Here is a 13560-nt window from a genome sequence, read left to right on the forward strand (position 1 = left end):
GGCTCAAATTTACAAAGGTAATCTAAATCAAATCCATAGTTTAAATCTAGTCCATGAACTAAAATATGCACGAAATAGGGATACCTTTCACATGCGAGTATCAGGGCACGTCAATTATTGGATGTCTGTAAACATATGCAATCTTTGATGCACATTAATGCAGAAAAAAATTAACATTATCCATGGACTAAAAATATAAACTACCTTTGTGAATTCGGGCCAATGGGTCCAAGTCAGATTGAGTACAGATTGCAGCAAATACTTTACAAAACAATTCAAATAAAACCATTGTCCTCAGTGAAAAAAAGAAAGTTACATCCAAAACACAAGTACCAACATGCTGTCAATGTGATGGGGAAAATATACTCACAGAACAATAAGCACTGCAGCAACAATATACACAATTTTGGCTTTATCAGACTTTTTCAAAGGTACTGACTGAACATGGCAGGTACACGCATCAACAATGTTACATCTCCCCTCATCACCATTCTCACGTGGACACCGCTCTTCACAGAATGGAGCACTCTTCCACACAATACCTACACTTGCAGCAGTTGAAGACAAGAATCACCGAGGAAGGATTTCACTGTTTGTGGAATATCCTTTGTAAGTTTGCCCTTAGCAGTCACAGACCACAATCAACCTCAACAAGTTCCTGTCATAGCTATTGATCTCACCACTTCCTCTACTTGGGCAACCTTCCGTTGACAGTCACAATCTAATCTTGGACTTTTTTTTAATGGCCTAAAGAATTACAATGTTGCCATATTCACCTCTTTTCTGCTTACACAATAAATCATGGTGACACACTGTGAGTTTTTGAACAATCACCATAGCAACAGTAAATAAGCTCAGCTTGGTAACCCTTTGTTTATCATTATCCCTGTGTCACATCCAGTCCATCCTCAAAAACAAAAAGCATCCATCCTACAATGACATGACATCACTTCCTAAGACTCTATTTGTCTTCCCCCTTTCCAAGACGGCCACATTGTGTTGGCGTCACATGTTAACATTCATTTCAGGAATCACTGATCCCCCAAACACACGAATCATTAACCGTTCTGTATGGGAACCTGGTGGCCTGCATATTAAGTCTATGGGCATTTCAGAATTCAGTATGGAACAGGTTAATACAAATTGTCGTCTCTCCCCCCCCCCCCCCCCCCACCCCCCCCCCCCCCCCCCCATTTTGACAACACCATCTCATTTACTCCACTTCCACCTCAAACGTTTTGATCAAATCCTCATTATCACTGCCATTAGAACCTCTTTTGATTTTGGACAACTGCATGGATTTCACTAAACATTCTCTTTTCTTTCATTATCATCATCACCATCATCATCATCATCATCACAGTCTTCTTCTTCATCATCATCATCATTATCATCATCACCATCATCATCATCATCACAGTCTTCTTCTTCATCATCATCATCATCATCATCACAGTCTTCATTTTAACCAATAGCACTCTTCATTTTCCCCTTATGCTACAATGTCTATCTACATCCTAGTAACATCACCCTTGAAACTGGACAAGCACCACTACAATGGTTGCGCCACCTATTTCTACATACCAGCTGACCACCGGTGGTTCTCTCACCTTGTTCTGTGCACTGGCCCTGACTTCCTCTACCTCTTCATCCTTTGCATCCAGCTCCTTTTGGTGAGACTTCTTTAACCTCTCCAGTTGCATCTCATACCTCAGCTTAGTCTGTAACAGAGAAAAGATGTGAACACACCCATACAATAAGTACACATTTATTAAGACTTATGAACATCTCTTCAGGGTGCTACATAACCTTTTTTTTTTCAACTTGCCAAGTCGGGCAAGCACATTTTTAAATTGTTGCAGAACATTTGCCCGAACATGAATTTTACTTGCCCGAAAAGAAAGTCCAAAAATATCTGAACATGAAATAACAAAAACCACTTGTAAGTCAAGGGCTAGACTAAGCACAATCATATAAATAAACAGCGCACATTGATTCACAAGCTTAAAGACTTCTTGTGGCTTCTTCAGGCAAGTGTTGGAAAGTTGCTGAAATGAAATTAAAGTGCTTTGCATCCATCACTATTGAAACATTCATTATCTTTGGGCTTCTGTATGGTTGGCTTCTTGGGTTTGAATGGGGGAAAAGTGACAAAAAGGTTGCTTCAAAACTTTTTGCTTGCCCAATTTGGGCAAGTGTTTGTTTGTTTTTTTCCTTCATTGTTCCAAAACACTTGCCCAACTTTGATTTTACATGCTCCGGGCAATCGGGCAAGTGCTTATGTAGCACCTTGCTCTTACATGCACCTCAGATCTCCACTTGATTTGAAACAGAGGGGAGCCAAGTACAGGTGTAGACTTCAGGGCATTACAAAAGCTATTGGGAATTATTACTTATCCAAATAAGCATTTTGACAAGAGCTTTTATAGTACTCTGATATGCCAAGTGCTCATTCATTTCACATGCCTGTCAATAAGCTCCAGTTTCCTTGAGGATTGGGTATGTATCATCCCAGACTTACAGACTTATCTTCTTTATGTGCATTTCATTCACTTAACTTACTCTGAAAAAGATGAGGTTTTACAAAAAATGTTTTAAAAAAATGAATGGTTCTTTTCAACTTCAATGTACTACAGTAATCACATTCCCTGCTAATGATAACTGCCACACATAAAAACATTTTGACCTTCCAGACAGCTAAACTACCAACAACAAACTCATCAAAAAAGAACAAGAACAAAGCATCAATGGAAGCTGATGTGTAGAAATACTCCCATACTGACATGTACCTTTAATCTCTATCAACTAGCTTGCAAATCCGCTGGTACACATACACATGGGAGTATAACAAACCTCATCGACAGCTCTTAAAAAGTTGATATCAGTTTCTGTTACACCTCATAAGATTAAACAGAAACTGAAATCTCCTGTAAGATGTATATGTACATAATGAATGTGTGCATCAAAAACTTGATGTGTATTGTGATTAATATGTGCTATCAATGAGGCCATATAATTGCTGGAACAGATGATATATATACATGTATGTTCTACATTTCTGGCTGTACCGCTCAACAGTCATTTCAAGAGGTATTCTGCAACAAATAGCAATGCATGTACCAAGAAATTCCTATGGGGTATCAGCTGTATTTTCCTGCTCTTTTGCAATTTCAGAGAAAATAACAATAATGACTGGTAAATGTAGCACCCACCATATGTATAGTTTAATGCCATAAATGGGACTTAAAGTAAGAAAGGAAAGAGTCCCTTTACAAGTGTATAATCAACTTGTATTTCCTTTCTGTGTCGAACTCATGTTTTTTCTCAATGAGAAACCCATTATATATAGACAGGATTCATAAGATTACTTTGATGTATAACTTACACAACTCTTTACCACAGCCTACTCAGCACAACAATATCAGTTCAGGATCTACTAGTATTGTAGGGTCAAAACTATTTATTAGAGGCAGACATTTCTCACAAGGGATGTTTCTCACTTTTCTGTGGTTTCTGAGTTGATGTAGCATGAAAAAATGCTTGATACTTAAAAGACAAATAGGCTAGACCAGAAGATACTCTTGATGCAAAACAGCTGGTCTGAGATAATCTTTACTGTCTCACAAAAATCATAGTAACAACCCAACAATATCATAGAGCAAACAATCAAAACCAGAAATACACAACAATCAATGTTGCTGCCAGTGGGACTCACATAAAAACTACAAGAAATGTGGTAACATCTAACAAACTCACCTGAGGCCTGTCAGCTCCGTACAATTTTACAGAGCGCCGTAAACAGTTAGCAACTCAAAAGAATGACTCGCACGTTGCGTGAGAAGAGAGCTGAAATACCTGACACCAATGCTATTCCTCGTATAACCATGACCCCACCACGTAATTCTTACTGGCAGGATATTCCAGTATCAATTTCACCCAGAACAAGCAGCTTACCCAAATATTATTCTAATGACCACAGCGTCACGTCAGTAGAATACTGGAATGCTACAGCTACTTTGTACAGAAGACTAAAAAAACACACAAAAAACCAAAACAAAACAAACACACAACCAAACCAAAAATTGACCATGAGACTACGCCTGGCTTCCATCCAGAATGACTGGTCACCTTTACAATCTAGACTTGGAGAAAGGAAGTTACTCCCATAATGAGTTCCTGTACAACCCACTGGGTAGTCTGATATATTTTGGTCTTTCCTCATTTTTTCCCTCCCTCCCCCTTAAAGGGATGATATAGTATTGGTGGAGATGAGAAATGGGCTTTTAACTTTTTGCGAGATATCAAGAAACCACTTATGAAATAGTACAGACCATACCATTCTAAGAGGAATTCAAAGTTTATTTGATGAAAATCGGTTTTGGAATGGCTGAGACATCCAAAAACAATCGTAATAAAAACGATCGTAATAAAAGGTGGGTCTCACCTTTTATTATGATCGCTCTGTTTTGGATATCTCAGCCATTTCAAGACTAGTTTTAATCAAATAAACATTGAATTCCTCTTGAAATCACATGTTCTTTCATGTTTCATAAAAGGTTTCTCATTATCTCACCATAAAATGTTAGAAACCTGTAGTTAGGTTTCAACCAAAACTATACGATCCCTTTAATGTTCTCTTTATTTTTTCCCCATCTCTACCCCCATTAGTTACAGTCATTCTGAATAACCACATGTCCATCAATATCTTAGTCTGTCTCCTGTGCATCTCTCTCCTCTTCTATCTTTTCCCAATCTAGAGCTGTACTTGCCACTGTACCCTTACATATTACGGTACAAAATTCCAGCTCACTATTATAACTTGAATCAGAAGTATCTTGCAATGTCACACATAGTGTGTTATCTATCCTCCCTGCAAAGTAGACTGGGTGTTAAAGAAAGCCACAACTCTTTTGGGCATTGGGGACTCTGTCCCCTGGGGCCTAATTTGGGCCAGCTTTAACACCATTGTATCCCCTACCACAGGTTTAGTGAAATTCTGACCTTGTTTGTAAACATAAAAGTATCATGAACTTCTCCTTCCTTGGTATTATGCCTGCAAAAAAAATCATCAGTCTTTATTTCATATCTACCAACCCTCAGCTATATTCCAATGAGACATTCCTTCTAATCTGTACGTATATTGGCATGCTAAAAGCTTCTGCACACAGTTTTTTTTTTTTTTTCAGCTTCCTTTCTTCAGTTTACTTTTACATGTAATATATGGTCACATGAAACACTGAAAAGGAAACTTCTGACACTAACGTCTCTCATCTAACCAACATAACTTGCAAGGCTTTTCACGTACAAATCTACAGTAACTAAGCACACGACATGAATACTCCTGACAGTCATGGGGGTACATGTACATACTGTGTGTTTATCCTTAGCGGCAATATAATTCACATTATATATCTCAAACATACTGCAACAGCATTCCAGAAAATTGGTCAAACTTGCTACAATAGGAATAACATGACATAATGAATGAACCATTTCCTTGATCTATTAACAATTTTGATCCTTGTCTTCGTATTTTAAAAAAAAAATCTCAAATAAAGAAGCAAAGAGAGAATTAAAGGTAGACTGATATGCATACACAGAAAAGAGATGGTATCGTAGTGTTGGTATAAAGACACAAGCAAAGTTTCACATTTCTCCACTCAAAAACACATTGCACACTCCCAGCTTGAGAGGGGGAGGAGCAAGCTTCAGAGTACAAGTACAATGACACCTTACATTTTGCAACTCGTCACTATCCCAGTCACCAGCCATTTTTTTATCTCTCATGTCCACTTGGTGAAGTCGTCTTCTACTTTGCAAATCAACGAAGCTGTCAAAGATCTACTCCAGAATATCCACATACACAACTCAACAAATCCCCTTGTGTCGACTGAGGCACTCAGCTCGCAGTACTACAAATAATCAACTTATTAGATGAGAGAATGCATCATTCAATTTATGGGCATTGTTTGGGGCTATAGTTACCAGGTTTACAAAGTCCCATTTACTGTGTAGCGCTTGACTTCGTCTCTATGCAGCCAAGGTTACTGACAACACGTCATATAGCAAAAAACAGGTAAAATGAGGGAGGAATTCAGCAACCACAATATGGTACACCCACTCTTTTTATCCTGTTATGAACCTAAACAATCCCTCATGCATGTCCCCTTACAATATACCAACATACCTAAAATGTCATGATTATGTGTCAAGGAAAGCAATACAAGAAATATTGACTGTAGAGTCAATATTCATTCACTCAGTGACTGTATATGAAAAATATAAATTAAAGCTTCCAGTTATTTAGGACATAATACTGCACTTTACACACTTCTTGATATCTTCCCCCTCCCCCTCCTAAAGTTGACAAAGGATATACTACTTTTGTTTCATGTCAAAGGAGTTCACAAGTTGTCATATCAGGAAAAAAAAAAACACCTATGCAATAATGGCCCAAATTTACAAGGATACAGTAGTTACATCAAGTCCACACATTCTGTAAAAAGTCATCCCATAAATACATGTGACACTTGGCATATCATACAAACAGAGGTCCAATAATGAATGCATGCAGACATAGGTATGGGCACGGTTTTACACTTTTTCAGTCCACTGACTTAATCTTAACCATAGAGTTATCGCAACTCCATAAAATTATGAATTTGAATCAAACAACCTTTGTGAATTTGAACCAATGTCTTTTATCACCCTTTGGGCCAGAAGCATAAAAAGATTCACTCAGAAAATCAAAGTATTCTGGAATAACTGAGTAGCCCTCTTGGGAATGCAAAATACTACAATCCTACAGCAACCCAAGTTCATTCTCATCAGGAAAAATAGAAGAGCCCTTTCATCACATATGGTCAGGGATATTAGAATTGTAGAGTGTCTGTGATTTTAAACTTAATAGCTGTGAAGAGTGAAAAGAGTGTTTGATTCTACAGCATTGTTACAATACACAATCTTTTTCAACAATCTTCTACCATTGAAAATTTTCTCATATCACCAGACAACAAAAGCCTTCAATCACAAAAATTCTCACATCTAGAGGGCATCCTAAAATTATTGACTCTTTCAGAAAAAACAGAAGAAGAAAAAGATGCATTTGTACAATACAACTATGCATCCAGACCATTCACTTCCCTAGCCTCTGTCCATTCATAACAGGAAATGGGTCAGTTTGTGGTCAAGGATGAAAAGGGGAGTCAGCTAGATGGCAGACTGTTTCTCACTGGTGCTCATTAGAGCATGACCCACGACAGACAATTTTGGGACTGATTTATGCTTGGTTTCCAGTATTGATAGTATCATCACCACCTACACACTAATAAATAAACCAATTGGGTCAAAACATGAGAAGGTGATCATTCTCGGGTCAGCCATGATTGGATGTCACTTAGCTTGGTATGGTTGCTTAATCAAGACCATTGATATTCACACTTTGCTTGGTGCCATTGGAACAGTGCATTGTAACAGCAATTAAATCCTTGCTATCTTTGTTTTGCCTTACAAAAAGCATTCAGATTAAATAGAATGATAACTGTGTTTCAATGTCAATGCTGGAGAATCCTCCACAGTCAAAACATCATATTCACAGAAAATTGAATCATTCTAGTAAAAACTTAATAAGCACGGCAAAAACAAGAGTCTATATAACTGATCTACATGAGTCAAGTCATGTCTAATGACTGTCAAGTACCATCGACGTGAGGATTAAGTACATGATGTATGACAGTCCTTTATGGCTACAGATAGCAACCATTTGAACATACATGTAGTACAGCTATAGTTTAAATCTACATGTATCCTAATCCACCAAAAACAGTGTAAAGCAGTTTGTGTCTGAAGGCATGTGGTGAATATGTAACTTTCAAGCAAATGATGATGAATTCTTTAGGGGAGGGCTGGCTACTACAGACATGGCATGAGCTGTCAAAATATGTGCATAATCCTCTGCAAGAATTTGCTGTCTGCTAGCTTGCACCTGCATAACCCCACTGCGGACATCTGTGCACTCTGAGTGTGAGAATTGTCTGCTGCCCTCTAGGGACAGGCTAATTACAGTTAACTCTGACAATATTGATGGTGTAAATCTGTGCACACCACGTTTCTTGACATTTCCAGGCAAAATTACCCCAGAGGCAATTCAAGGCAATTCCACACTATAATGTTGTATATCTTCAATTGCCTTTGATGACTCAGGCAGTCAATCAAAATCAAAATCAGGCCAAAAATTAAAAAGTTATGGAAGTTATGTTTTCACATACTTTAATGACCTCACATAATAAGGTAAGATATGGTGATAATGACATGGCCTGACAAGTTTTCCACTGACCTACAGACATCTCTCCTATATTTCTGGTTTTTACATCAAAGTCTTGCTGTGTTACAATAACCTGGGCCCTGTTGCATAAAGCTGTTCATAAAGTTATGCCTGACTTTCCAAACAATTGGAATATGAAGTTCCAATATGTGTGCACATTGTACACATTTTTTTCCCTTATGTTTAACAAAGTACGACTGTATGTCAATATTTAATCTACATTGAGGCAAAAATACACTTTCAACTAAAAACGTGTGTTAACATGTAAGAATAATCATTATCATCTGCAAATTTCAAACTTTAGCTTTTGAAATTAACAATGATCAGGAAACCCAATTTGCTTGCCATATTCCAGTCGTTCCTACAGTCATGTATAACTTTACAAACAGTTTTATGAAACAGGGTCCTGGCATTGAAGAACTTACAAAGGGTGGAAAGCAGTTTAAATATAATTGAGCCAACACATGGTTTTATGATAATTTTGTGTACATAAAGATCGATGAATTATGAGTTGATAACAACATCACCACATTGTTGCAACCAAACACATTATTTTGTAAAAAAAGATGCAAACTATAAAAATTCACATTATGCCCAATTTTGTTAAAACCTCTGATCATTCTAGTAAAATCAACTTGTATCCATTGCGGTGTTGCAAAGAAAAGTTGGCAGGTGTAGAAAGAGAATGGAATGGCGCCCTCACCTGTTCTAGCTGCTGGATCTGTCCCGCCTGGTCATCTAACTCCTCCTCCTGGTCCTGTAGCTTGGTCTCCAGCTCCCTCTTGGCCTTCTTGAGGGCTGCCACCTCCTTGACCTCCATGGTGTCATGAGAGGACAGGTCATCCATCTCACTGGTCAGCTGCTCAATCTTGTCCTCCTTTAGTTTGACCTCTGACCTCATGTCCTGGACAGACCATTCAGACATCAAAAGAGACAGACATTAAATAATTTGCGAATTCAGAAGATGATGATGTTGATAATGAAGATGACGATGACAAAATGATGCAGTAATGATGATTATGATTACACAAGAAGAATATAATAAGTATGATGGTGGTGAAGTAATGATTGTGACAATGATGTTGATGATAGTAATAATGGAAATGAAAAAAAAAGTGATAATGATACAAGATGAAGAACATAATGATGAGATTGATGGTGATGATGATGATGATGATGATGATAATGAAGATGATAATGATGATAATAATAATAATGACAAAGTAATGATGATACAAGATGAAAAATAGGATAATGAAGATGGTGGTGACGATGATATTGATGCTGATAAAATGATACATCTACCCAGTGTTGCCTCTTCATTACATATACTACTTTTTCAGAAGGCTCTGCCAATATCATTACTCCAAGATTACCACACCCAGGTACAAATTTACAAACCAGAGAGAAGAGGCAAATTGTGGATAAAAGATCTTGAGGGCACTGGACAGAATCTAAACTTAGGACATCTGTCTGCAATACTGGAGCCTATCTACAGTGCTCTAACTTTCTCCTCATTGCTTTCATATTTTCCTAAAAGGCTTTGCTTTTACTATCAGAGCACCACATCCAACATAATCTGTCAGTTCATGCTCCTTACCTACAGATTGTAATCAAAATATAAGAGACTCATATTAAAGTCACTCTTTAAAGATCAAAGCAACAAAAAGATAGGTAATACAAAAATGTCCATATTCCACTTTCCACAAAGAAAGTTCTGTGTGTCATTTTGCACAATTTATATCTTTAACATGAGTTTCAAGTTTGCAATATCTACTTGAACACACTATGACACAAATCCGGCCATTCCTAAGGAATGTAAGACAAGTAAGTTGCAGGGTGATAAGCTAGGCCATCCTATACACATACATTGTAACACTCAACTGCACAGCATCAATGTTATAGTTGTACAACTCTGAAGAAAATCATGATTTGCATTCCTCCCATTCAACCCACTGGCAAAATTATTCTGGCATCTGGGTGGTCTTCAATAATTATGACACTCAGAACTGACCATAGAAGCATACAAGGAAAAGAAAAGAGGAATTGTATTCAGACATGTGGGTGGGACTGACCTCAAGCTGCTGTGTAAGAAGAAAGTTCTCTCCCTGGATCTTGTCCTTCTCCCTCTGTAGTCTCTCCTTGGCAGACTTCTCATGCTGCATGTCCTGCTGCACCTTGGACAGCTCTGAATCAAACCTGCAGACAGACAAACATGGCTGATTCTTTACAATAGACGCTCCACCAGCATCAGGATGGTGTGTGTAGGATTTGATGATTCAAATACAGGATAAACATTCTGACACAATAAGCTCCTCTGGCACAACAATTTATATTAATGTTTTGAAAAATGCAACTTACAATTCACGTTTCTTTGCACTCTCCAAGAAATTCTCTCTTTTGGTGCCTTATTCTCCTAAATGAAACATATTCTGATTTTCAAAAATTTTCAAACTATGAAAACAGATAGCAATAAACCCCGTTGTATCCCAGTACAGCATTGCGAAAATATCACGGCTACACGGAAAAGCAATGCATGATTCGATTAATGGCAAGGGTAGCTTTACATTGCACATTTCTACAGAACATCATTATTCTTCCAGGTTCGATGTACCCTTTCTTGAACCAGATTTCTAATGACATATAAAAAGGACAGGATGTAAATATGTGCAGGGTTTTAGGAGCCTTGAACAAGCCAGTGTCATAGTGTATTCAATTTTATGGATATCATCCCCTTCATTGAATAGGAATATGCAATAGTGGTAATTCCATTCATCAACAAAAAATAATGCCTCACTTGACAAGGAATGGAGGAGGGGGTTGATTCCTACGTAACATGCAATTATAAAAATGGGCGTGGCTTCATAACAGTATGCATGGACGTTGTGAATCTGGTCCCAAAAGTTGCATGAGACTTGAGAGGAAACAGTCAAGAAGCCTCATGAGGAGGTCTTCTTGCATTGCAGAATTATTTCATGAAACATCGAGAAACACTCAAAAACCCTCCCCCCACCCAGCTCTTTTAGGGTTAAGGAACACTCCTATAAACCACAGTGAACACTCACTCTCACAAGCTTTGGAGCCATCATGTGACTTTAAAGCCATCAAACTCTGCATGACATTTGACTACTGTAAATATCGAATATTTTGCAAAGGTCTTTGCTTTCGTGAATTTCATGGGTGTGATGCTATTTGCGAATCTAAAATGCATGAAAATACTAAACTCTCCTTCCGACATACACATACATGTGATGTGCATGCGTACATCTCTCCTTCCGGTACTGTACTCAACAATTCAATCACTTGTGAGATAGATTGTCAGGGAGTCAGGGAGACTCACTAAATATTTGGTGTACACAGTATGTTACATGGCTCCTTAGAATGACCACAATCTGGGTTTATCAGAAACTTAGCATAAGTCAATCCCACCCCAATGGGGGGTCTGACTCCAGCCACTGTGGGATCCTTACCTGCGCTGCTTCTTCTCCAGGTCAGAGTTCCTGGTGGTCTGGCTCTCTAGATGAAGCTTCATGTCCTGAGATTCCTCCACCAGTTTCTGTGAGCGACGCTTGAAGCCCACCACCTGTCTCTTGTACTCCTCTGCCTCCTCCAATGCTTCCATCAGCTGAGAACAATCAGAAAAATCTTCTTTTAGATCAAAGTTTGCAGATTTTACCATGACAAATGTCACATTCATATATCAAAGAGTGTCCGATTGTGTCCTGCGATAATTTGTACTTGGTGTGATTGAAGGAAATTCCATCTTTTTATTACATTGCTTTCTATGAAAACTGAAATTTTTTTAGATCATGTATTGCAGAGTTTACCATGATGGATGTAGCATTTATGTATAAAAGAATGTCATTTGTGTCTTGTGGTAATGGTACATGTATTACTCTTCTTACATGTTTCCATGCACGCAGCATAATATCACAAAGGATTTTTCATGTAACTTCACCCATAATCCTATGAAGAATTACAATATCTCAGGAGTTAAGTATGATTATTTTCCAGTATTCTTTTTAGAGAAATTTCTGCGGAAAATATAACCTTACTGGGGTAGGCAAAAAAAGAAGAAGGAATTTTTGACAAAATTTTATGTATACAGTTGTGAATACATGTACCTGAAGCAAATACATGACAAACATAGTGTCCAATGAGCACATCAACAGATCTGCCTTAGTAATACATAACAGTTCTCTGTTTTTGTGTGTTCCCGGCAAATTACATACACAGTCTCTCTTTTACAGTGACCATCATATATCATAAATGTCATGCTATTATCTGTTTTTTTAATACAATGATTGTATGTTCTCTATTTGTGATTTTGCCTTTAATTTCACGCACATCTGATCTACAACGGGTAACTCCATCCACAAACAGACTTCTGGGTTGCTCAAAGATCTAATCATATTCTTCCTTACCTTTCTCTCCACAGACTTTCTAGTGGTTGCCATGGTTTCCAGCTGCTCCTCATGCTCCTGTTGCAATCTCTTCTTGCCAAGCTCCATCTCCTTCCTCAGCTGCATGTATTTCAGACGATACACAGAGTCTGGGAGGAAGCAAGGCAGATCAAAAAACAGTATTAGCATTGTCATCATCATTATCATTACCATCAACATCATCATCATCATCATCATCATCATCATCATCATAACCATCATCGCCATTGACATCATGATCATGAGCATCATCATCAGCATCATCACAGGGCAGCTTACATCCACTCATCAAAATCACAACCTATATGATACATGCATCTTGATAGGAGGCAGAAATAACTCTCGTATTAGGGAGGCTTTTCTATTCTTTTATGTCGACATGAAGATTGCAGTATAAAGGGAGCCTCCTGGCAGCTGTCATCATCACCACCATCACCACCATCATCTTCATCATCTTCATCATCATCACCAACATCATCACCACCATGACTGTCTTCATTATCACAGTCAGCAGCCAACAGGAGCAGCAACATTATTCTCGTCTGCAGTCATATCTTCTCCAATGTGGTCACAGTCTCAAAATCATGATTGCGAATTGAGGTAACCAGAAAATGCCATCATCAACATTGTACGTGCACATCTGAATCATCACATTTCTAAACTAAGATATTCATGCATTCCACTTGTGAAATAATGTCACAACCAGACTGTGCTAGAGGCTCATAGCAAGTTTTTCTCAAGACAAAAAGATCCTTACGTATATTCATCTTTCGATCCTGTTACCATCCAGGGCTC

The 13560-nt window shown here is 38.1% G+C and overlaps 1 protein-coding gene across 8 annotated transcripts in view; it reads right to left on the reverse strand.

The window, feature by feature from the left end:
* The window catches only part of LOC139718987 (unconventional myosin-XVIIIa-like), a 226393-nt gene that overhangs the window by 46097 nt on the left and 166736 nt on the right, over window positions 1–13560 (reverse strand). For all 8 annotated transcript variants that reach the window (XM_071630437.1, XM_071630462.1, XM_071630457.1 and 5 more), the window contains 5 exons: window positions 12748–12875; window positions 11794–11948; window positions 10399–10522; window positions 9027–9227; window positions 1611–1721 (listed from right to left, as the gene is read on the reverse strand). In XM_071630437.1, coding sequence (XP_071486538.1) covers window positions 1611–1721; window positions 9027–9227; window positions 10399–10522; window positions 11794–11948; window positions 12748–12875 — 719 coding nt within the window. The remainder of the gene's footprint in view (window positions 1–1610; window positions 1722–9026; window positions 9228–10398; window positions 10523–11793; window positions 11949–12747; window positions 12876–13560) is intronic.

This window comes from Diadema antillarum, unplaced genomic scaffold (genome assembly GCF_040938485.1).
Source record: "Diadema antillarum isolate AM-2024a unplaced genomic scaffold, OU_Dant_1.0 scf00000008, whole genome shotgun sequence".
NCBI lineage: Eukaryota > Metazoa > Echinodermata > Echinoidea > Diadematoida > Diadematidae > Diadema > Diadema antillarum.